General features: G+C 37.2%; 1 protein-coding gene across 6 annotated transcripts in view; it reads right to left on the bottom strand.

Annotated features, from left to right (window-relative positions):
• The window catches only part of STXBP5 (syntaxin binding protein 5), a 179,190-nt gene that overhangs the window by 133,612 nt on the left and 18,822 nt on the right, over positions 1 to 26,756 (bottom strand). For 4 of the 6 annotated variants that reach the window (XM_048844300.2, XM_048844299.2, XM_048844302.2 and 1 more), the window contains exons 3-5: positions 11,014 to 11,095; positions 9,547 to 9,647; positions 532 to 588 (exon numbers count right to left, since the gene is read on the bottom strand). In XM_048844300.2, the coding sequence (XP_048700257.1) occupies positions 532 to 588; positions 9,547 to 9,647; positions 11,014 to 11,095 (240 nt within the window). The remainder of the gene's footprint in view (positions 1 to 531; positions 589 to 9,546; positions 9,648 to 11,013; positions 11,096 to 26,756) is intronic. The other 2 variants (XM_048844301.2, XM_048844304.2) reach the window with 1 other exon arrangement.

Here is a 26,756-nt window from a genome sequence, read left to right as displayed (position 1 = left end):
CTAGCATACTCATCTGACAAATGGATAAACTACTACTGAGAATGAGTAGATTGCTCAAGACTGCAGAGTCAAATCAGGGGAAGAGACAGGATTCAAACTCAGGAGTGCTGATTTTTAGTTTTCTAGCAACACTGCCTCCTCTTAAATATAGGAAGGGGGCAGGAAGGAAAGAACAGATTAAGCCCTTCACCCTTGCAGGCTAGATTGCCATTCACAATGCACACTACTAGAAATGGCTGTAACAGTTCCATTGCCAAGTTAATGTCCATTTTCTTTGAGTTTCTCCTGTATTTTGAACCAAGAGGATAGCCAAAAATTCAGAGTCTTAGTGGTTGTTCCAGTTAAGAGGAGAAAGTAACGATGAAATAGGTACCTTTAATGCAATCTTATTTACAAATAATGTACAAAGTCCTGTTTCCCCTAAACCCAGAAGGAATCAAAACAATAGGATATAGTTTCTTTGCTTATAACGCCAAACATTTTTTAGCTAGCACCAGACCCAAAAGCCCTCTCTCTATGCTTCTCACATACCACTTGTCCAGCCTGATTCCAGCTTCCTTCTCTGTCTGTTTCTGTGTACTTCTCTGTCTGAAAGAAAATTAACAACAGGGTGGATGGCAGTGGTCTCTTGAGCCCTTGAAGCGTCTCTGTTATTTTGTGGAATTTACTGGCTTACACAGAACATGCCCATTTTGTTCTAATGGGGAATTCACCACTCTGAATTTTCCACCCTCAACTTCCACAGGAACAGTCTCAGTTGCAGGGGTCAGCCATGATGAAATCATGTCCCACCTTGAATAGTCCTGTGGGATAACTTTGCGCTTAGTCCTGGGACCCAACAGTATCCTATACACAACTTCATTTATTTTTGTGTCAGTACTGTATAGGGTCCTTCCAAAGGTTTATATAGATTTGGACTCCTCCCCTTCTTTCTTCCAGGATTATTTGGAACCAGACCAAGTCCCCTCTTTAAAAAGTTTCCCCATATGACCTTTTCATCTTATCAGAAGCTATCATTGAATTTTCTCTAGCAAAGGTGTGAGCTTTTCCAGTTCTGAATTGTAGGGTTTCTACATAGTCCAAATTCCTTTATTCCTCTTCAGGATCTCCATACAAGAGGCTGCTGCAGTCCTTAGTGCAAGCCCAAACATGAGGAATGCTGGGTATAGGTGGTACTCTCACTGACTGCTGTTCTATAAACCAGTGGTCCTCAACGAGGAGTATGTGTACCCCTGGAGGTACACAGAGGTCCTCCAGGGGGTACATCAACTCATCTAAATATTTGCCTAGTTTTACAACAAGCTACAGAAAAATAACTAGCCAAGTCAGTACACACTAAATTTCATACAGACAATGACTTGTTTATACTGCTGTATATACTATACACTGACATGTAAATACAATATTTATATTCTAATTTATTTGTTTTATAATTATACGGTAAAAATTAGAAAGTACGCAATTTTTCAGTAATAGTATGCTGTACCACTTCTGTATTTTTATGTCTAATTTGGTAAGCAAGTAGTTTTTAAGTGAGGTGAAACTTGGGGCTACACAAGACAAATTAGACTTCTGATGTAGGAGCAGGATTGTATAATTGAACTATAAGAATAGAGGTACTAATGTATGTCTTGATTTCATTTTACCAGCCACCCCATTTGAATAGCAGAAAGATGACCCTTTGGGGCTAGGAGAGATTCTGTTTCCCATGCATTACAAATAAGGCCCTTTTAGTTCTTTGTTTTAAGGCTTAACTAGTAAGAGACAGGATCCTGTGTTGTGTCTTATGTTAAATGGATTAGAGGAATGTTGAAGGCCTACGCGCCAATGTGAATTGTTTTGGTTATAAAATGTAGTAAGCTTTAATTTACAATGTCTTTTACTTGATATAAAATACTGCTGTTAGTATTCTTAAAGGTCTCTGTAAAAGACTGTTTGTGTGAATGAGGAACGTATGCATCAGGAAAAGATAAGGTATGAAGGCCATTGTTATAGCCAGATGGTCAAGGAAGGAGTGAAGAGACTTGACATCAGAGAACCATTGATGTGCATCCATAATGAAGGAAGGGCAGACTGATGACCCTGAGGTGAAGGCTGGCCCCCGTAAAGACAGGACAATTGATTAAATCGAAATCAGGACAGGATGACCCTCTCGGAGGTGTATTGGAATGTTGACATCAAGAGATACACCAATTAAGAACTAACCGGTCCCAAACGGACACAGCAAAATCCATAGACTTCAACAGACAAAAAAAGACTATAAGAACAGGGTGGTTGGCCATGGGACTTTGGATTTGTCTTGCCACACTCCAGGAGCACTGGAGCGTGACCAACAGAGCCCTGCTCCCCTCTGCGACCAATCTGGCTGGCCACTACATTGATCCAAACTATAAACATCAACTGGCAGAGGAAGGGGTGTGTGTGTGTGTGTGTGTGCACGCGCGTGTGCACACGTGTAAGTAAAGCATATGCTACCTGTTGTATTCTCAATAAATGTGGCGTGCTGCCTTCTCCCCATAAAGATCCCATGTGCTTCTTCTAAGTATAACACCGAAACAGGTATAGTAGTCTGAAAAGGTTGAGAGGCACTGCTATAAACCTTCAAAAGGAATGCGATATTCTGTTACCAGTCCATTTGGTGCTGTTCTATAAAAAGGTAGTGAGCTGAACACTACCATCCCATTACACTACGGACGAGCTGGGGTATTGCACGTTTTATGAATCCCTGCTGAAGCACTTTGGATTCTAAGTTTCAAAGAGATCAAAAGGAGAAACTCAGTTGGGACCCCAATTGAACGACAAAGTCATTCACTAGGATGCCTGCCACCATCACAGTGCCTTGATTTCTTACTGGGTAAACTTCAGCTCATTTTGTGAAGTAGTCAATAGCTACCACAAAATAATTGATTACTAGCCTGTCTCATGCAAAGACCCAAACATATAAATAAAATATTGTTTCAGAAAGGCTCTCCCAGTTTTAGGAGAACCCTTCTTTGCAATGTGAGCATCAATTTTCCTGCACCAGTTTTTTACATCCTGCCTGCATTTTACCCAATAGAAAACCTCTCAGCTTGGCTAAGATTTTTGCAACCCCACAGTGTTCAGCAGTTTTAAAATAATCACAACCTCAGAACTTTCTTTTCAATGTATATGGCACAAATAGCCAATACCTTTACCCATAACCTGCTGGTTTTTTCCATCTTTTAACTTCAGGTTTTCCCACTGTGACCAGAAAGCATTTATTTTGGTATTGTGAAGGGATACTGCATTCCAGAATGGCTGTGTTTGCCAATGGATTTTCCCACCACATACTATTCTTATATCAAGATCCTCTCTTTAGAAAGCTTTTAGCTGCTCTAAAGTCTACTTCTACGACACCAGGAACATTTTCACTTCTGAAAACTGTGGGAAGAAGACAGACACTCATTTCTTCCTAGGAACACTCTTTCTTTAGCAATGAATTCCTTGCTCTCCTGGCACTGTTTGCAATTAGACACCGAACAAAGCATCAGCACTATCATGTCTGTGCACAGACAAGTGTGCAATTGTGAAATCATAGTACTGAAAGTTTTTCCAACGACCTGGGAAGTTGCCTTTCAGGATACCCTGAATCTGAAGCGCCATTGCAGGGACCTTACACTTTCTTGCATACAAATAGTGATGAAAATATTCTACATATTTAATCACTTCCAGAAGTTCCTTTCAGGTACTGCAAGAATTTATCTCAGGAAAAGTTAGACATTTGATGTAATAAGCCACCACCTTCTCCAGTTCTTTGTGTTCTTGTGTCAACACTGACCTCAAACGAAAGCATTAGCATATTAGTCCAATATAAAAAAGCATTTTGAAACATGGATAGGCAAAGACAGGAGCAGTCACAAGAGCCTTTTCCAACTCTGAAAATGCCTCTTCACACTCTGCTGACCACTGAAATGGTTTTCCTTTCTCAACCAACTTATGTAGTAGTTTTGCAGCAATGGCAAACACCAATAAATCTTCTGCAACAGGAGCAGAGATCTATAAAACTTTACATATCTATGAATGTCCTGGGAGACGGCCAATCTGTACAACTTCAATTTTTCTTTTTATCAGTGGAAATTCCTTCCACACTGATTGTGTGCTCAAGATAAATTACTCCATTTTGAAACAATTCACATTTTGGCGGTTCAATTTCAGATTGGAAACATTCTGTTTACCACAGACCATTTGTCAATCAATACATGTTCACCAAGATATAATATAGAAACAAGCAGCTGAAAGAGGCATGCCATGTAATACTTTCTCCAGTTGTCTGTCAAAAGTGTCTGGTGCATTGCACAAGCAAAACAATTATTTCAAGTTATCGCAGGCCTTGACCTGCTGTGAAAGTAGTTTTTCCTTTGTATTTTCGATCCACTTCCACTTTAAAGTGACTCCACACAGAATCTGGTGCTGCCATCTATTTTCTCATCCAGAACTATGGTTGAGGCCCAGGGACTAGTAAAGCCTTTGTCTTTATTTTTCCCTGTTGGAAGGACATTCCCCTCCTCCCCGCAATATAAAGCACAGATGATTAAATATATCACTACACACTTTAGGGTATCATTTGCTTCCAATATACAACATCCTCTTGAACAAACATGGTACCAGTGCACCCTAAGATGTCTTACATATTTCATTATGGATACAACAGAGGAGCTTTAGGCTATGCTTCAGGTTGCACTGAAATAAAGCAGAGAGTAAACCTTGGTTATACTGAAAAATAGCGTATCCTCTACAAATTTACAGCACTTGAAGTGCAGAATAAGTTTTGTGTTTTTGATTAAATTTTTTAATTTTTAAAATTGGCCATTTAAGAATGCTCTTGCTGATTTTCAGGAAGCACAACCTTCACTTTAAATTGCCGGTCAATTTCCCGGCTTTTCCTAATGTCTCTGTTTTTGTGTGGTTGAGTACTCTTACTGGTTCTGAGAACTTTCTGTTTTTAGCTTCCAGCTTCCATGCTCTGGAAGGGTACAAAGCACTGATAAACAACCTTAACTCTCCTTTAACAAGCTTTTTTTGTTGGTGAATATACAGTCCATAAAGAACAGAATTCATCATAGGCTGTGTTTATTTCATTTCCACCCCCCATCATGTCTTCCTTCCTTATTTTTCAATTTCTACCTATGATAGTTCCAGAATATGGGGTTGGGGTGGGGAAAGGCAAGAGCTATTTCCTTAGAAAATGTCTAGAGAAAGATTAAGTAGCACCAATGCTATCAACCAGTTTAACCTAAGGGTGCTTTTCAATTTCTAGCTGATGACTAATTAAATTCTAATTGTATATGCTTTTGGGAGTATTTGTCTCTTTCAGCATCTGACCCGTCTGTCATCGTCCACTGTGCATCACACTAGCTCTGAGCATACACAGGGAGTTCTTCCTGAGCCACCATGACCCCAGGAGTTGTCCCTGTGAGAGTTTCATGACTGAATCCAATAGACCAGCTTGGATCTGCAGTGTATATATTTTCCTTGTGACACAGACATTTCCCATGTATTTACTATAACGTACAAAGAATACATGTAGTATATGCACTATATATTGACAAGCACACAATTAGGTCTATTTGCCACTAGTTAAAAATTATCACTGTGGCGAGTACTTTGGTGAATGAAGCATAAGAAAGTATTGCCAACTGTCATTTCTACCAATTCTAAAAAATCTCTAGACAGAACATTTTCAGAAGAGTTCTGCTCTCCTTTATTACAAATATCTGAAAAATAAAAAGGTTGATGTTTGCTGTTTTGGTTTTGAATTGACTGTAGTGAGTCTTAAGGAAACAGTTGTCATGTTTAGTGTCTTATGTGGAGAAGTCTGTGTGACTATTAAAAAAAATAAGGATAAAGCTTGAATGGTTAAGCACCAAAAAGTCATTAAATGCCAAAGTTTAGGATGCTACTCTGTATGCACTACAACGCAGTTGTATTATTAATGATTTGTGTTCTCAAATATAATACCAAAATATTTCTACATTCCTCAATATACATTTGGCATCTTGTAAATTTCTTTTTCTTTACATACTATAGTTCCATTAGTTTTTCTGTCATATAACAGTTATTAATTTAGTGGCAATCCTAAGAGCTGCTGTGCACTGCTTCAATGGAAGTCTTCTCAATTACAAATTGCCTCAACATCTGTATTTCAATCATTCACAGCACCCATATTCTATACACTTAGATATTCTCATGTTTGGAGACATGCCTCTGAACAGCAGTTTATTATTTCTATATCTCAGACACGGTTTCTCAGAGAAATACACATATACAAGGGTAAGATAGCCAAACATGGAAGGCTCTGATTTAGCAAGCAATGGTTTAATAAGAACCAGTAGCTGAAAGTTGAAATTTTAAAAAATTTATCTTTCTTTCAAACTTGAAATAATCATGTGTAATTAATCACTGGAACAATTATCTAGGGAAAAAATGCTTACTTATCCTACAGCCACTGTCATTCTTTAAGAGTTGTTTTCAGTATAGATTCCACTGTCAGAGGACACACACGTGCCCCTTTTAAGTGCTCCAAATGTTCAATGTTGGATTCTTTGGAATAGCAGTATGCTTCAGGGCTGTGCATTCTTGTGCTACCATGCAAGGGCAAAAAAGGGAGATGTAGCTTTTTCTATGATGTTCTTCAATTTGGATAAAATATGTATACTGGCATTTGAACTGTAATTGTGTAGATATTAAATAACGTTTAAATGTTTTTAAGTGAGTTTGCTACTGAAGCAACACATTGCCGTACTTTGATAACTACATAAGAGATTAGTGCAAGGATTAATTCTAGTATTTGATATTTGAGATATTAGTGTAAATTATAAGGAAATAATCCTAATCCAAGTAAAAATATCGATAAAATTTTGAAGTTTTTTTTCATTATTAGGTTGTCATAGGTTGTCCTCAATTCACACGTCAGTCAACTCTGCTCACAGGAAATTTCTCATGGGTAAACTTCACTTATTGTACAAAAAAACCCTAAGAAATTAGCTGATCCAAGCAAAGGCATTGTAAAGTATCTACTTCAAAATAATGAAAAAATATCAACTTGTAAATACAAATACAAACCTTACTAAGAGTACTTATATCATCCAGTTAAAAAAAAAAAATTCAACATACATCCTCTCCAGGAGTACTGTAGACTCCAAGAATGAGGATTTAGAATTATTTGTCTTCAATATACCTATAGTACCCAGTAGTAATCATAATACAATTATCCTTCACCTTTCTGTCCCCTAACAGAGTTGGAGTCTGTTTTGTTTTATAAATGATATGGTCAAAAGAAAAAACTGACCTTTCAAGGAAGTTGGTAAAACTTATCCCACAATACCAGATAGGAATGTAGTGTTGGAGGCATTTATTAGAGTTTTAGAGAGTATTCTGATCACTTCATAGGTCAAGAGACCATTTTTTTTTGCAGACCTATGATATCTACTTTAGAGACTTTGAAATTAATTTAATTGTGTAAATAAAATAATTTTGATAGTGACACACAAACAATTGTGCACTGCCAGAGAACCAGCAAAATTTGTCTTTGCAGCTCTTGCTAGATTGCTCACATTTGGTTATCTACTTTGCTTTTATCCTGCTTAAATTCACAAGTATGATTCTGAATGTGTCTTTTTTAGCTGTGGAAGATTCACACATTTATCAGAAAGCTCACACTTATGCTAATGACACTACAGTCAACATCCACAATACATAAAACCATTCTTAAAATTCCCCACCTGTCTTCCAGTGTCTAGCATTTGTATAATCTTAATGTGTTTAGATACTGATGTTTATTTTTGTTAGGATTCTCACTAAATAGTAAAGTTTGAATGTAAAGAGACAGTTAAAACTATCAGACTCCATTATATTATAAATAAGGCTGCGAGTTTTTCACAGAGGTCACAGATTCCGTGACTTTCCATGACCTCCGTGACTTCTGCAGCGGCCAGTGCGGCTGACCCTGGGGGCCGCCTGAACAGCTCCGGTGGCCCCGGGCCAGCCGCACCAGCTGCTGCTGAGGCAGTCTTGGGCCACTGTGCCCCCCTCCCCGCAGCAGCAGCAGCAGTTTGGGTATGTGAGGGGGCTCAGGGCTGGGGGGAGGTGAGGGCTCTAGGCGGCGCTTACCGGAAACAGCGACATCCCTCAGCTCCTAGGCGGAGGCATGGCCAGGCAGCTCTCGGCACTGCCTCCACTCCCTGCCCCCAAACACCCGCGGTGCCCCTGTGCTGCCCACCCCCCCTCCAGCATTCGTGGCGCCCCCCTCTCCCCCACACCTGCAAGATTTAGTCAGGGGTATACAGTACAAGTCATGGACAGGTCACAGGCCGTGAATTTTGCATCTGATGAAGTGGGCTTTAGTCCACGAAAGCTTATGCTCAAATAAATTTGTTACTCTCTAAGGTGTCACAAGTACTCCTCATTCTTTCTGCTGATACACACTAACACGGCTACCACTCTGAAACCTGTTTACTGCCCGTGACCTGTCCATGACTTTACTAAAAATAACCCTGACTAAAACATAGCCTTAACTATAAACTTACTCCAAATGTAAAAATAAACAAAGTATGAGACATTAAGGATCAGTCTTAAGTACTACAAACAAGGCTATTCAATCCCATCAGTCAGTGCAGCAACCTCCGTTTCAATTATAGGTGAACACTATTGTGTTTCACGCTAATCATAACATTCTCCTTAACGAGTTTTGGAACAAAAATATTAGTCTACTATAAAATCAGGAGCCAACTATCTCAGCTCCTCTCACAGCACAAAGCAAAATTAATGAACTACTACAGAATGTGTACCCAATCTACTTATGCATCCTTTAGTACTTCTTAGCATTTAAAAAATTTAAGAGTAGCACTTCAATATTCAATGACATCTAGTTTTCTAGGCCACAAATTTTTTATTTTTTGTACTCCTTTTAATTTCAAAGGAAGTTTATCAACCCTTTCTACTTTTCTCCAATACATATTTTGGATTTTTCAATAAAAAAATTGAAATCCCACTTTGAAAGCCAACTCAGTGTCTCACATACAAGGATGATTTAAATGGTCTAATGAGATTAGTAACACTAAAAATATTTTTAGTACCAGTGTTACTCGGATACACCGAACATGTAAATACAACTGATTGTGAAGTGTCAAATTCAAAGCCCATTAACTCTATGAAAAGATTCTATTTACTTAGGTGTGTTTTGGATCAAGCTGCAAGTAATTTTCATCATGGTGACTATCTTTAGCACTCATTCTTATCAGACAAATTGAATTGTAAGTAACTGTAAAAAATAAAAGGGTGTTTAAATATGTTAGTGTTTCTACTTGATTCAACTAACTTAGGTCCCAATTATCCTGCAACTCAAGCCCATACAGTCAGTTGCAGGACCAGAACCTTAATCTGTAGCAGTTTAGGTAAAATATTCTTGAGATAGTTTGCTGTTCAATCAATCTGTTCTTTAGATTTACACCCCACCCCACCCACACACACACACTTCATATATTTTTAAAAATATACATATGCAGGTGATTATGACCCAATTCTTACCTTTCTCTGTTAAATTTGAGTGAATGAAGTATAGCGGGTCTCTTTTGACGCAAATTCCATAGGTGTAAGGTGTCATCAGCCAAGGCACTCACAAGAGCTCCCTTGAGAAAAAGGATCATTCAGATGTTCATCTACATTTAAAGTTTATACTATCTTTCACTTGTGTAATATTCAGTTTCCAGAGACTTGTTTAACCAACATCAATGTGAAGAAATTTTATAGCAAGACCATCATTCAAACTGAAAAGTGCTATAGTAAATTTATACTACTACTTAAAGTAACAGCTTCAACTTTAAAAATTTACTTTTGGGGTAAATGTAATAAGAACATTAATAAAACATGGAAATGAGTACCAGTTTTATTTATTGAGAAGGTACATATTTTAAGCTACTGGATCACATTAAATACAATATACTATGTGTATTTCACCACAGAAAAAAAGACTAATTCTTAAATAAGTCACATATTGCCTTGTAGAAAGTAATAAAGCTTTTGGTGATATTTCTGAGGGAGCATTTAGAAAAATATTTACCACTTTTCAGAAAACTATTTAGTTTTCTGATATCCCTTATAACGGTTATTTTACATCAATGTCTCAAGAAAAAACAGTAGTTTGTTCCGTAAGATCCCAGAACTACTGTATCACATTTCATGAATATTCTTGAAACTACCACAAAATTTATAAATTAAAGGTTTGTTTTTTAAACTACCAGTTCTGTCTGACAATGTTAACACCTACTAACTCTTACAAATTACATCTCTGAGTAAATTATTTAAGAGCCTACAGGAAAACAAATATTTTTATTTTTCCAGCTGGTTTACTTCTTACATGTGACAGCATTTTTGTTAGTTTCCTCTGTCTGAACTAAGCAACAAGAGACAGCAAAAAATAAATTAAAACTCAGAATTGTTAAGCCACAAAAATTGGCAAGGTGTTTCTGGAGCAGATGTAGATAAATTAATCTCTTTTAAATGACCTATCTTTCATATTAATGGTGTCCCTTTAAATTCCAGATGTGTAGCTACTCAATTAACAATGTTTTAAATAAAGATCAGACTAAATAGCTTTGGCAAATGTTTAGAAAGATGGTGAATGAGGTAACATCTTTTACTGGGTTAACTTCTGTTGGTAAAAGAGACAAGCTTTCGAGCTTATCCATTCTGCAATGTTTGACCATAGTTTTTCCTAAGAAAACCTATGAACATTATTATGTTGTTTACTGTGATAAAATACCCCAAAGAGAAAATTACTTTAGTACTTTATTTTTGGACACCTGTATTTTTTTCTTGGAACAGAGCAAGAACAAAGTTAATATATAAGGACAATGAATAAATTATTACTATTCGATAAATATATGAAACAGTAATTCATATTCTTATTTGTATTTGAATGCTTTAAAAACACAGCCTTAAATATATGATGTACATTCTTTTTGAATGACAGTAAAGATTAAACTCTTTACAAACCTCATTAATCAGGAACTGGAGCTGGATTACTGCAGCTTCACTGTCATGTTGGCAGTAGCATTCAACTCCTGGCCGACCAAAACTGACAATGCTATTAAGGAATAACTGTTGTATGTAACAAAAAATTAGTAAAAATGAATATTATAAAAGACTTGATGTTTCTGAACAAGTCCTAAATAGCTTTGCAATTTGGTGCTTGCATTATTACCAATTTAATTAATTATAAAACATGCTTATGTAATAATCAGAAAAATTATAAATCACAAAGCCATTTCAAAATGCAGATCAGACACTTTATTCCTGTTCTTATTTACAATATAAATTAAGCCCCATCTTAATGATGTTCCAAAACTATTACTTAAACTTTTCACAAATTTGGCTGAGGAAGGATCAAAGTGGCAAGGGAATGGCAGAGAAGTAATTCCAAAGGACAATGAGGTATTATGGCAGTTGTGAACTCACTGTCACCCTCTCTATGCTCAGAGGGTGACTGAAAGGCTTTCATATTGGTAGGATTGAGGTAAACCCGGGACTGAACCACAAAAGGTGAAACCTAGACTTACTTCTCAATGAGTCCTTTATTTCTCTCCTTAAGAAATAAGGACTCCTCCTCTTTGGTGCCTTTCAGAACTGTAGGAAAAACATTACTTGCTAGTTAATTTTGATCTTTTGCCCTTTCCACTATCTCACATTTAGTTACAGAGCAGTGAGGAAATGGAAAAAGCTGCTGGAGCACCTTAAGACCAGCAGGCTAATCAAAGCGGTCAGTGAAGAAATGCAGGGCCATGTTTAAATTAGTATTTAAAAGACGATTTGAGAGCTCTCATTGAAGGAAATTCTAGTCTTCTTATGCTCTCCAGTAACGGTCTGACTCTCCTACTCTAGTTCAGGGTTAGAGAAACAATCAAAGGGGCTTTTCAGTGGACGGAACTTAGGCCAAAATATTATAACACTATCATATGCAATATATCGGTGGAACACCACCTCGACTACTGTGTTCGGGTCCTATCACTTCATCTCAGAAGAGATATAGCAGAAAGAAAAGAAAGCCAAAGATGGGCAACTACAATGACTAGAAGAATGGAAAGAATTCCATGCAACGACAGATCAAAATATTGGGTCTGTTTAGGTTAGAGAGGAGGTGAAGAAGAGGGAATGCTGTAGGGATATATAAAATAAAGAATGACATGGAGAAGGAAAACAAGACAATCCTATTTAATACAAAAACCAAGACGATATTAAATTAAATTGAAAGAACTAATTAAGACTGAAAAAAGAATTTTAACAATATGTAATTAACCTGTGGAACTCCCTGCCACAGAAAATTGAGGAAAAGATGCAAGATGCATTTATATGGACAGCATCAATTATATGGAAGGTTTAGACAAGTTAAGTAGTCTGGCATAAGCCAACTACTAACTGCTTGAGGGCAGAAAGAATATTTCCCTGTGGACAAAGTTATTCAATATTTGTCCACTAATGGTTTTGTGCACCATTTTCTAAAGCATCCGATACTGACTACTGTCAGAGACAGAAGTCTACGGTATATAGACAGCTCATCTGGACCAGTACAGCAATTCCTATCTGTTTTAACCCTTTAGGAGCGCCAAACAACACTGTTTGAATGTTCAATCAACATTACTTCCTACTATGATTCAGCTATGGTACAGAAAACTTACGTCACAATAGGATAACACAATTAGTTATCTTATTCTTGTCTAACTTAATTTGACATCTAAAGGTTTCATAGAGCATCTACAACTGTATTATTGAAGTGACACTCAGTACCGTAAATCAGTTTACCACCACAACCTCATAAAATGTCAACTTTTTGAAGGAACAGCCAAGAGAAAAACAGTAGTTATTTCACAAAGAAACATATGGACTGTTAATTGATAGGCGATTGTAAAAAGATGGGAGTTCTTAATCTCACTGCGTGTTGTAAATATCTTATTTAAAAACAGGATTGTCTTTTCCTTTCTCACAGCAAAAATAATCTTAGTCTTTCCAGTGTGAATGGTCTGACAACTGACTCTGGTATACTCCTAGACAGTAAATTAAACTGATAGGATAATATTTTCTGCTGCCAAAAGACAAAAAAAGGAGGATTTAGCATTCGTGAAAGTTATCAGAGAAGCTTGTATTTATCTTTTAACAGGTTCTTCAGGAACAACAGTATATCCACACAGCCACAACTACTGAAAGAAGGTTGTATTTTAAAAAAAAAAGTTTGGCACTTACGTAGAATCGTACATATCAAAATCACTCTCCAAACACTAAATATTTATCAGATACTATAGGGATAGCAGTAATTACCCCTGTATTAACACTGTCAACCCATTACCTTATGAAAATTCTTCCAAACATTTTTTGAAAAGCTGCAGGACTGGCACTAGAAAGACCCAGTGATAATCCAATCATATCTGGCCAGGTTATAAATAAAAAAAAAAAATCCACTATTTTTATTTTGTGTTTTGTTCACTACACCTTCTTCCTGGCTTGCTGCCGAAAGCAACAAAATTTCATCAGTACTGGTCATTCACAGCTCCAGTCTTGTGCTTCAGCAACTCAGAGCACTAAGCCTCTGGAGAAAACAAAGGTGAATCATGATGCTTTCCCCCATCAAAATACCCTGTGCGTAAGGAGTTGGTGCACAGAGCTGGTAACTAGAAAACTGATGTCTAGATACACTTCTACTGATCAGTGTTGATTCTGAGTAGTTGTAACCTTTACTAATTGAGGTCTAATGCCCCACTAAAAAGTCACATGGCTGAGAATAGAACCCAAAACCTGCCTCAGATGTAGTACATTCTGCACACTGTTTCAGTGGGTCACCTGTGCTCCACTAATACCTAGTTCATATAGGAGAATAGTCTTCCGCTGCTAGCTAACGGTAGTTACTACTTTAACCTCAGCGATAGAGGCTCATATTAAAGTACTGAAAGTCCAAGGTACCTTGATGATATTTATGATTGAGGGTGGACTGTGAATTATACAGTTGCAAATAATAGAATTTGCTTTTATTTTTTAAATCTACATACTTACACATAAACTATATTAAAAATGTTAAGACTGCAAAGTCAAGAAGTCAGAAGTCAAGAAATACCAAAATTAAGATGGTCTGTACAACCTTAGTATGTATGCACAAGGGAGCAGAATTGATACAGTCTTTAATTACATGGGCATATAGCATTTTATCCAGAGAACCATTGCCTTATTCAGTACATAGCATGGATGGTGGTGAGGCACTCTTACTTTCTGGAGATGTTATATAGTAGAAACAGAATTAAATGAGAAATTGATTTGGCACATCCAAAAGCAAAGAAAAAATCCACAATCACGCACGTATAATTGCGTGCAGAGCTATTTCTGAATATCTACTGCTGAGAAAATGGAGTTGTATAAAGTATGATATACTGAAAAAGTCTGGTAAAAGTTACTATCTGAGTTACTGGTTCATATCCAAATGTTATTAGTGGTAAGCTATTTAGAAGCACCATCTCCAGTAATGTAACAATTGAAATTATCAAGCTTTGTATGCTAGGATTTCCTGGGTTCACACGAGTAACAAAAATATATTTGCAACAAAGGGTTTTCCCAAATAGTACAATTAGCACTAAGCCACCAGAATGAATATCAGACAAATGACAGAGATTCTCTTCTGTCTCCACATCAAATATTTCAGATGTTTTAGTTTAGAATTTACAACAGTACAATGTTTCAAAAGTTTCTCAGGCACCAATTTCAAGTTTAAATTAATGTAAATCACAATTTCACTTATAAAAGATTAAGGGTTTTCTTCCACCCCAGAAGAAAGAGAAAAATACTTAGAGAAAAATGAGGGGAAAAAAGCAATGAACACCACAAATGCTCTGTGTGAAGTAGCCCAGAAAGCAAGCTTGCAGTATAGTAGCAATTTTGCCAAAGGGCTGTGTATCTTGTTCTCAAAAATAAGGCAACTATTTAAAAGCACAAAACAGCTCAGAATGTCAATTAGGGAAAAAATGGAAAATATGCAATTAATTCTTTCTACATATAATATAACCTCAAAGTTCATTACAGGAAACTGGCAGAACCTTCAGCATTCTGCAGTTCTGCAACTAGTTCTTGTTTGTACTGAAAATTTACAGTTGGAAAGTGGAATGCATACAATATATACATGTTTTGTGTACTGTCAGTTCCATTCAAAGTGGAGCCTATATATTAAAAGGATGAAAACAAATTGCATTTACTGCGTTCACTTTGGCTGGCAGCTAAGATCAGGAATGCTGTGGATGTCAACTGGCTAGTCAGGTGCCTCCAACAACTTTCAAACAGGTGGTTGGCGGGGAGTGAAACATAAGTGAGATTTTCAGGCAGGAATGTACTTATGGTAAGGGAGTTGGTCTTTGCAAGTTTTTTTAAACACTACACTTACCAAAAGTACAGACACATTAAAGTATACTAAATTACCATCTGCTTCAATACATACTAATATTGTGTTGACTGCTAAACTTCAGTTCATTTGTTTTTCCTTTACTACACTGATGAACCAGTACACAATTGACTAAGTGATGCAAAACGCAACGAACAGATGTCAGAGAATTCAGCATCCTCCACAATGCCAGCTTTCTTCCACACAGAATTAGTAGTTTACTTTAACCCCCCAGGGCCAACAAAAATGCAACAGCTAGCTATGTTTCCTTCCCAATCTTTTTATTGGGTTTCATCTGAATTTGCAATAGATATAAACTAGTATCTTTACTATTTCTTATTGTAAAATATCAAATTACTCATGAATCATTTCTTTTGGAAAAAGAAAAGGAGTACTTGTGGCACCTTAGAGACTACATACAAACTAATGTGAAGAGAGTGGTTACTTTGGATGGGCTATTACCAGCAGGAGAGTGAGTTTTGGGGGGGAGGCCGGAGGGTGAGAAAACCTGGATTTGTGCTGGAAATGGCCCAACTTGATGATCACTTTAGATAAGCTATTACCAGCTATTACACTTTAGATAAGCTATTACAAACTATTACATAAGTTCTGAAAATCAATGAACAGACATCTGCTTATTGGGTTATAGTAAAAAAAACCCAAGCCAAATCAAAAAAAGCAAAAGTTGTCAGGGTATAAATGGCACCATATTTAAATGTGTAGAAAACCAAGAAGAAAATATTTGAGAATTTGACATAACTGATATTGTTTATCTAATTCTTTGCTGTAACTCTTCCACAGGGGAACTCATTGCAACATCAGGGACTTCAGTTTGCTATGAGATAAATATAACATTGCCTCTAAGCGCTAATGAAGACTAAACTTAAATCAAGAATATTTTCTGTATCCTAGATTGCCTCTTCCTTTTGAAATACAGTACTTAAAATAACCATGCCAAAACTTCTGCTGGAAGTCAGGATAGCTCAGAAGATCACCTGCAAGTCACTAAACTCAAATCCAGCCAGTGGCATTTCTGAGTTGAAACGGTTACCAACAGGTTTCAGTGACATCAGAAAAATCATTTTAACATTTGATAACTTTGCTGGCAGTCTCAGCAAAGACGACAAGCAATAAATGAGTGTCAGACAGTGGTTTTCCTCTCCGATCATGAGACAATGATAAGATGGTGTAGTGTAGTGCAAGCTTGTACTTGCTACCTATAATGCAACTATTCTGTGGATGCATTAATGCAGTATCAAAGTTATGAGATCAAGTACTTAAAGCAACAAAAACTATTTTTCCACCATTGCCAGATAAAAGACAAAATATTTTTGCTTAAATACTCAAAAAACCCAAACAAAACAAACCGTCTTCAGGAAGGCATTAAACTTTGGAAATTTCAGCTAAAGGGTCATTGTTTCAGAAAGCTATAAATATGTGAAAACCATAGACTATAAGCATCATTTTTCCCCCCGACTGTAACTATGTTCAGAGCTGTTCAATGCCTGCTAGAACAGATTGTTATTTAAAAAATAAACTTATGTAATTTAAATTAAAAAACTAATTTAAATAATCTATTTTAAAATTGATTTTTATCCACCCTGCTGAATTCCAAACCCTATCTTAATCCTTCCTTGCTGAATCCCTTATTAATCTTAATAGAGACTGCCTCTGCAACAAATCCCAATGTCCGCACACTGTTATAGCATTTTGACGCACCTTGCCATCCTTTAATTGGTTTTTAACTTAGAGTCAAGGTAACAGTCCTTCAGATCTCTATGATCCTTAAATTCCGAAGACCTTTTTAAAATCTTTCTTTGCTCAAGCACTTACTAACCCTGATAGAGAAGTAGAACACCCCCTGACTATATACACCTGAATATTTAAAGTACACCTCTACCCCAATATAATGCGATCCAATATAACACAAATTCAGATAGAATGCGGTAAAGCAAAAATGTCTCATCTACAACATTCGTTCTCAAACTGGGGGTCGCAACCTGGTTATGGGGGGTCACGAGCCCCAATCCCAGAGCACGGTTGCAAGTTACGAGCCCCAACAGAGACGTGGGGCTGCGAGCCCCGACCCCAGGCTTGATGTGAAGAACGACATCAAATGCGCCCTTTCTAAAACATCAAGAATAAAACTTCTTGTGTCAAATACTGTAATAATAATGGAAATGCTTGAGGCCAAACATGTTCGATATAACGCGGTTTCACCTATAACGCGGTAAGATTTTTTGGCTCCTGCAGACCACGTTATATCAGGGTAGAGGTGTACTAGCTACTTTACACTCAGACAAAATTGGCCAATCAAGATCCAAGCTTCCAGAGGTCTAGCTGTGTCCAAATGGTCTCCTCACTGGCTCTCAGCACCAACTACCAAATTCCACCCACCTCAGACTAAGTGACCTGAGCTGGCCTTTATCAATGTGGATCACTGCTTGACTCTCCTCTCTGACCCCTGACCTAGTTCTTGCAGGTAGCCACTGCCACAAGGACAGGAGAGAGCTTCTATCTGGTTATGCTCTCATCCCTTTCTGAATCCAGTGAGCACTGCTCAACTTTCCAATCTGACTCTGGCGTCCAATCCTTCCAGGAAACCCTATTGCATTAAGATTGTCCCAAAAGTCCATAAAACCTCCATTATTTTTCCCTTCAATAAATTGGGTCTGCTGAGGAAGCAGCCTACTGCCAAGTGTCAGGTGGCAAAGGGATTTACGTCCGTCTTCCTCATGCTATGGCACATCCTCTCTACGCGTGGGAACAGGGGAGGTGTCTCTCTATTCCTGGGCTGTATTTGAGGAAACCAACTCCCCTCCATAGGTTAACCATGCTCCTCCCACAAGGACAACTCCCTCTTAAGGCCTGGGCTACATTTAAAACTTACACCTAGCTATGTCTCTCAGGAGTGTGAAAAATTCATACCCATGAGAGATGCAGTTACACTCACCTAAGCCCACATGTAGACACCACAAGGTCGACAAGTGAATTCTTTCTTCAACTGAACTATCACCTACAGCGATAGGAAAACCCTCTTCAGCTGTTGTAGCAAGTGTCTATATGACAGTGCTACAGCAGTGTATGTGCAGTACCATAGCTGTGCCACTATAGCGTCTACAGTATACACAAGCCCTCTGTTTTGCTTCTCAGAGAGCTGAGAGTCAGGACCCCTTGACTGTGGTGTCCCCTAGTATCCATGGACACCCTCTGTAATGGGTCCCTCTATTGTAGGTCACAACCTCACGGCTGCAGCCTATGTATCTTGGACACCACGCCTCAGTTTCCCTACTGGAATCTTTGTTACAGCCATCCTCAGCTGCTGATTGGTAACTGACATGAGAGAGTTCCTTGCCAAATGCACGGGGCATAAAGATCCTCCCATTCCCACAGTGCACACTGTCGATCACCTGGTTTGGCCACTTCCTGATCCCTCTTTGGTTCCACTCAGGTAAGTGGAACCCAAATGCAGTAGAGACCCTTAAAGGAGCCAATTGCCTTTTCTTTCACTTGTGAATGAGTACATAACAAAAGCATCACTTCTTTTAAATCTTTATTCCTTTAAGAAAAGGGAAATTAAAATTATACAACCGGCAAGGCCTGTTTATAACATCACTGTTCTGTGTCACTTCCAAGCCCCACCAAGCCAAACGGCACATTTTTCATGAGTGAGAACTGGTTCTTATGCCTTTCTATAAAGTACCAAACATACAGTTGATGTTATAGCAATAAACTTCTTTTCTAGGACTCTAAATTCAGCACTTTTACTTTTAAAAAATATAACATCTGATTTCTTCACTGGTAAGTGAGAGTTTGCAATAAAAATCAAAATATAGTTTAGCAAAGTAGAAAAGAATACCAGCTAACAGTTAAATTAAAATGAAAGTCACTAAAGAGAAATAGGAATACAAATTAATACAAACAGGATGCAAGTAAATCAATGGAACTTAGATAAAAGAAAACAGTTAGCTGGAACCAATGAGAAGTGGTATTGAGGATATTTTGCATTACTTACTTCCTCCAAACACAATGTCTTGCTCAAAACCACTACAGTTTATGTTAAAATTGATTTCTTTATTAGCTGGGAATAGGAAAAGTAAACCAGTCTAATTTAACTACTTCTTTCATTTAAAATAAGGAGCTGTAGCCTTATTAGGATCTAATCCTTAAAACCATAAGGGGAAATATATAAAACCCTAATGTGTTCTTAAAGTAGCTTCATCTGATTTGGGATCATAAACACTAAAATGCCTTAATCATGTGACTATTGAACAGCATCACACAGGGCCGAGTTACGGTTCTTTGGATGCCTTAATTCAATTTAATACTTTAACATGTATGCGTTTTTTTTTTGTTATGTTAACGCTAAATTGCCTCGATTTGTTATGCTTAGTTTTAGGATAATTAAAACATCCCTGTAAGAAATTTTATCCTTAAATTACCATCATGCACTCTTAATCCTAACTCCAATTTAATGGAGTTTTTTTGCCTGGGAACTGAAAAGAAGATATTGAAGTCTTCTCTCACCAACACTCAGCATGGTCCAATGCAGAGAAATAAAGTGCAGTGCTATAAAATAAAATCATCCATCAATAATTATAGGAAGTTTTTTTTAAAAAAAAAGGCAGAAGTTGTGGAGCCAAAAGAAGACTTGCTTAAATGTTTGGAGGCTGTTAAGTTAGTAAAGAGCCAGCAAATGTTCTTACACCACTACGCTGTTTTTAAGGAATTATGATTTTGTCACTACATAATTAAAATATGGTAGGGAAAATACTCTGTAAGCAGCAGCAATTAAACATATTTCTATTTCAAAAAGGGCTGGGAAGTTTGTACTGTATTTTCTGGATCTTTAAAACAACATTGAAAATACTGGGTAGGGGTAGAGAATAGAAAAAGAGCAGAAGGACAACATGGGAAGCTAGTAGGATCTATTTACTGTGAGATTAAAGTTAATCTGTTGAAATGTATGTTTTCATTTTGCAAGGTAAGGCGAGCCTGAGGGAGCAGGAAATTGACATGCAGGGGGGTGTATCTGTAAACAACGAAGACACAATCAGAAGACACTGGTCGCAATTCATATGAATGAAATACTATCTTAGTGTGTACCTTTTGGATAGAATGAGACAAGGATGGACCTGATGGTTGCTTGGAGCGAGAGTAGTCAATATTGTGCGATGCAACTGACAACAAATGCAACTACATTGAAGACAATTGGACAATCAGATCCATGGTGGGGGATCAGGATAAACAGACAGCATAATTAAAACATTAGGGGAAGCAGGCAGCCTTGTCCAGTGGATAGAACACTGCACTGGCAGTCAGGAAACCCGACTTTACTTTCAAGGCCCTTCACAGCCAATCCCTACCCTATCTATCATCTCTTATTTCCTATGGAGCAGTCAATACACAGCTCTGATTGGCCCAAAATGCCAGCTTCCATTGTCCACTTGTTAAATTTTCAAACAGGTACCTCATGCTTTGTTCCATGCTGACCCACAGATTTAGGAGGCACTCCCCGTGAGCATCTGCAAAGCTACCTGACTAGCCACCTTCAAATCCCTCCTTAGAACTCTTTTGCTGTGATAAACAAAAAACCCCACACATGTTCACAACAGTTAGCCCATGGTCTCAGCAGCCTATTCAATAATCAATATTGTCTCATTGATCCTTGTGCTTCCTTGTTTGTCCATCTCCATTTGTTGTTGCTTGTGTTATACCTACATTGTAAGCTCCTTGGAACAGAGACTGCGTGTGTGTGTGTGTACGTGTGTGTGTACAATGCCTAGCATGTGACCAGCTCTTAGGCACTATGGTAATACAAATAATACACAACAATTTGTGTACTATTCCCAGCTCTTCCAGAGGCTCATTCTGCAACCTTAGGCAAGGCATTTTACTTCTCTGCACCTCAACTTCCCTCTCTTTAAAGTGTATCTATTTACTACCTCTTTGGAAATTGCTTTAAGATCTATGGATATAAAGCACTATATACATGTTAAACACTACTACTCCTCTAATGTACCATATGTTATGAGATAACTATATAAAAAAGTACAAGAAGTATGAGACATCCATTTTTAATCAAGTGACATATTATTGAGTCACATTAGAAGGAGAGGCAAATGAAGTAGATGCTAAGCAATTTAATTTGCCACATAAACAGAAGGACAAATGTGGCTTTTAAAATTAGAGTCTTTGGATAGCTGGGTGCACATGCACGTTTTTAACTGGCTTCTCCATTTTAGAACTGTTGTGTTCATTTGGCCAAACATCTGAAGTTAAATCTGAGTTTCACAGCCAGCTGCTTCCAAATACAAATTAAGAATGCACTGTTCTTATCTGCAGAGGAGAAAAGTGTCACTAGAGGGCAATGCAAGGTTGCTCTTAGCCAAGGGGAAGCAACATCCCACCACTCTCCTTTGCTGGAGTTACAACCCCATAAGAATGTGAGGTACTTGGGGAAAGACAGAAAAATAAAGGGAAAGATGCCTGCCTCGGGCCTAAGAGGCACTCAAATGACTTTCTCCCTTTAGGACTAGAGAAAAGTGGAAAGAGGAAAATAAATAGGAAATGGAATTATAAGAGAGTATATTCATGCACCAAGAAAGCTGGAAAGGTATTAACATTTTATTGTAAATTGTTGCAGATAAAGATTACTAGAGAGCAGAAAAAGTTTCTACTGAAGTTACCGTTGAATTTTAACATGCTGTTTTCCTTGTGAAAGCTGTTGCATAAGATGGTTTAGAAAGTATCTTGTTTCAGACTGCACTGATTAAACTATACCAAGGTTTCCATTCAAATACAGGTTTCTTGAGACTCTCCTTTAGGTTTGTTGAAAAATATATTAATGTTTCATATGCATCTTATTGGAATTACGTGGTTACATTTGAATTCAAGAACTTTTAGATAAACTGAGATATACAAGTGTCAGTGTTTCTCCTGCAAGAGACTAACCCATCAAACTGGAATTTTACACTCTGTGTACACTAAAAATCAAGATATAGTGGTTACTCTCTCCCTATAGATGCGCAATCGGGGTGGATAAAAATGGATTTCAAAAATATCAAAATACTTAAATAGAATTTTCTTTTTAAAAATAAATGTTTAAATTTTAAGTTTGACAACCTATGTTAATGCCTAAACTTACTATAATCTATTAAAATCATTTTAATTTAAAATAACTTCAGCAGCAAATGTAGTGCTAGAATGTATAAAAATAGCTGGTCAAAGTCACCCAATATGCACCTAGAATTATAAATTTATTGTTGTGCTAAACCATCTTTTTGACAGCAGAAGCCTCTTCTGCAGGTGCAGAGAGTGTTTTCTTCCTTTTAGCTTAATCAACTAATTTAGTTCGATGACTAGCTCACTCAAAGTTAGGAAACCAATGGCAGCTGAAAAAGCAGGAAAGCTTATTTTCCTCTTCCACTTGATGAATAAAAACTAGATGTGAGACGATGAGATCTACTACAGTAGTTCTAAAATCCTGAAGGACAAGTTGAGAAGAAAAATAAGTTCTATTCACTAACTATAGATAATTATTTATTAAACAAAGATAATGTTATTTTAAATGCAAAGCATTTTTGATAAACTTACTTTCTCTCCTTATGCATGCAGAACATTTAAGATAGGTTTTGTTGTTGCAATTGTTTAAACCAATTTTAAAAAATGTAAAATGCTGTTTATATGCATTTTTAATTGAATTGTAATTTTCATCCAAATGCAGCTTGACTCAATCACCAGTAAAAAGTTACTCTTGTAAATAAGAAATGCATTATCCATCATTTTCTAACATAACAAAAAGAGAAAGAATTAAGAATCTGAATAACTGTTAAGCTATGCAATTGCTTAAATAAATGTGTATAGATTTTGCTAACCAACAGGATACAGTAAGTACCATCAAATTTAGCATAAAAGCTATATTTGATTACAAATCGGCATGTTTTAATGGTTACCAACCAACCTTTCTTTAGGAAAGTAGCTAAAAAGTAGAAATGCAAATCAAGGTTCCCTTTTTAGTGATTTAAATCAATCCATCCTGAGCACAACACCACTCACTGGTAACAGGGCACATCACTAATGAAAAGGTAGAGACGCACTAATGTAAATTTAAAAATAGTCACAATTTTATTCAAAACACTAAACAAAACACACTGTGGGTTGTCCATACTAATTTTGTTTTCTGGCTGCCAGTAACGCCCACTTGTAAGCCACCTCCATTATGGCTACCCTACACACTAGTCTATGAAGCAAATATAACCCATGATCGACAAGTAAATTCACTAAAGAATATCCTAATCTAGGCAGTATTTTAAACTATTACTACAGTCAAACAATACAAAGAATGCAAAACAAACAAACAAACAAAAAAACCAGTAGCTTAACACAACAGATATGTCAAATTGCTGTTAATCCATTGTTCCATTTGCAGGATATATTTTTTGCATTTCACCCATATCACATCATTTCGTTATGGTAGTTGCATGTCTAAGTCCCTGACTATAACAAAAAAAAAAAAAAAATTACACCTGATAGTCTGTTAAATAGCAATAAACTGTGGAAACATTGGAATACTTTGGTGCTTAAGAATTCCTGAATACCAGAGATGAAAAACAAAAAAAACAAAAACACATTAAATACAAGTATAAAATGAAATTTTGGAGTCAATTTATGCCTAAAAAAAAAAAGTAAGTCAGAACAATAGCAGCTATCCTAAACTAAAATCATTCTGAAAATAAAAACAGTTTTTAGGGCAATTCGTATATTATTCTCCTCCTGTGACAAGGGGAGGAAAAAAGTACATAAGAAGCCACGAAAAAAAAAACCCAATGGTTATGCGTAGGTTTTATTAAAAATAAGTAAGTGAATGATGAGTGTTTTTATACAGAGCTTTTTAAAGAGGGTGTATAATATACCAGTAAACTGACTAGTCTACAACATTGCTGTTGTGTCTACTAAGGAGGGGAAAAAGCACATTCACACTTCTGACTGATTTTTGAAAAAAATATATACAAAGAACTAAGCCTTAGAACAAACCAGTGAGTAATTAAAGGAAAAAGCCATCTATTAACTCAATATTAATATTACACTCAGGTTAGCCTAGCCATGCTGGTGAGCCAAACAATATGTGCACCCAGTTCATCTGTTCTCTCAAAATTTTTATTTAATTTAATACTAAGTCTCTTATTATATAAAACACTTTTTCCGCCCCCTTAACCATCATCTCCTTAGTCTTTCAAGCTTCTCCCTTGTTATCACTCTCTGCAGCCTGATGACAACGCAGCTCACTGGACACTTAACCCTCTGTCCAAGCCCCTTAACCAAGACAGAGAAGAGATATAAGTTTCAGAAGCCTTTCAGCACCTCTCCTTAGAGAGGTTCTGAAGATTTTTTCCCCCTTGGGGACACCACCATGAAATTACTTATACAATAGTACTTTTAACAAACATAAAAAACTAAGAACAGAAAGAGCGTATTTAAACAAAAGTAACAATTTTCTTATCACTAGATATACACTTTTCGTATGGTAAAGTAGATAAGGAATGTTCATGTTAAGATTTATGTTCCATGTGAAAAACAGTAAAGTCATTAAATGCTGCTAACAAAATCACTGTCAACATTTTGTAACAAAAAAATTGGGCTTAGTTCGTTCATTTTTCAAAACCTTCGTGCATTTAAGTTCAGATGTAAGTTACCAGGTCAAGCTACTAAAAGTTTGCTATTCCTCAGAACCGGTACACCATAGAAAATAAGCTTCAACTATTTCTTGATGAGGAAATGGGGACAACCACCACTAGGGATGAGAAGAATTAGAAAAGAAAGAATTACTGAGCATCTGTGCTATGAAAAGAGTTGTCTTATTGTATTAACCCTCCTACCATAGGATGAAATGTACAATATTTAAAAAATAGCACAGGGTTATTTTCTTGGATCTTATTATTCAAGGACATTTTTAATAATTTAAGACAGTGCCCTGTTTACAATATAATGGTATCCTCAGCTAAACATAAGGGCTGAAGGCAGAGTGGATTAGCACATCACAATATAGTTATTATTTAATAGGAAGACCTCCAAATCATCATACTAAAAGATGCTCTTCAGCTTTTCACCCCTCCACTCTAATGTTACTTTAAGTCTGTAATGTTTTTTACCCCGTGGGAACACCCTACACCCCATGTTCAGCCTTATGATTGTTTGGTATCTAATGCGAAGTCTGTTGTGTCGGGTGTCTTCAGAAGACTCATGATGTACTGAGCATTGTTATGGTAATATTATAGTAATCATTGTTATAGGTTGTAATTTCATGTATATAGTTATGAGGCTGAAAATGTGTCCTCATGGCAAACCCAGGCAAAAACTCTCCAAGAGCAAAGGAGCAGTTCACACCTCATCAGGGCATGTATGGGACAAACCCAGTCCAGCCTCACAGGAACAAAGGACACTGACCTAGGCAACAACAAAGGATCTGTTGGACACTTTAGTGAGTCACCCCCCTTCCTTTGGTCAGTTTGAGACTGCGATGAGGTAATGCTCAGCTGACTCTGAAGAGAGCGGGGGGAACCTAGAGAGAAGAAAGAACATGATAAAAGGGAGAGACATTTGCCATGCTCTTCCTTTCTCTCTTCCACCTCCATCTACAGATATCACCACCAAGCAACTGAAGCACTGATCAAAGGGGAGAGCCTGGCTGAAGGGCAACCAGCCAGCCTGTGGTGAGAAGCATCTAAGTTTGTAAGGGCATCGAAAGTGTTAAGATCAGCATAGAATGAGTTTTGCTTTTATTTCTTTTGACCAAATCTGACTTCTTGTGCTTTGACTTATAAATCACTTAAAATCTATCTTTGTAGTTAATAAATTTGTTTCTTTATTCTACCTGAAGCAGGGTGTTTTGTTTGAAGCGTGTCAGATAACAAGCCTGGTGCATATCAATTTCTTTGTTAAACTGACGAACTCGTATAAGTTTGCAGCGTCCAGCAGTCATAACTGGACACTGCAAGACAGAGGTTCCGAGGGTTGTTTCTGGGACTGGACATATTGGCTGTGTCATTTAGTTGCACAATCCAAGCAGCTTACACACCAGAGGCTGTGTGTGAGCAGCCCAGGAATGGGGGTTCTCACAGCAGAGCATGATAAGGCTGGCTCCATTAGGGAAGTCAAGGATTGGAGTGACCTAGCAGATCGCCAGTCCAGATAACACCAGGGGAACGTCACAAAGTCCCTCTGCTCCATTTAACTACTACACTCAACATATTAATATACATGCATCCCTAATACTGATTGTGACGGGTTCCCCCCTGGGTGCCACCTGGAACTGGGCTGAGCCCTCTGA

This window comes from Caretta caretta, chromosome 3, assembly GCF_965140235.1.
Source record: "Caretta caretta isolate rCarCar2 chromosome 3, rCarCar1.hap1, whole genome shotgun sequence".
Classification (NCBI taxonomy): Eukaryota; Metazoa; Chordata; order Testudines; family Cheloniidae; genus Caretta; species Caretta caretta.
The sequence above is the reverse complement of the archived record's forward strand: the minus strand, read 5'-3'. Positions and strand labels throughout refer to the sequence as shown.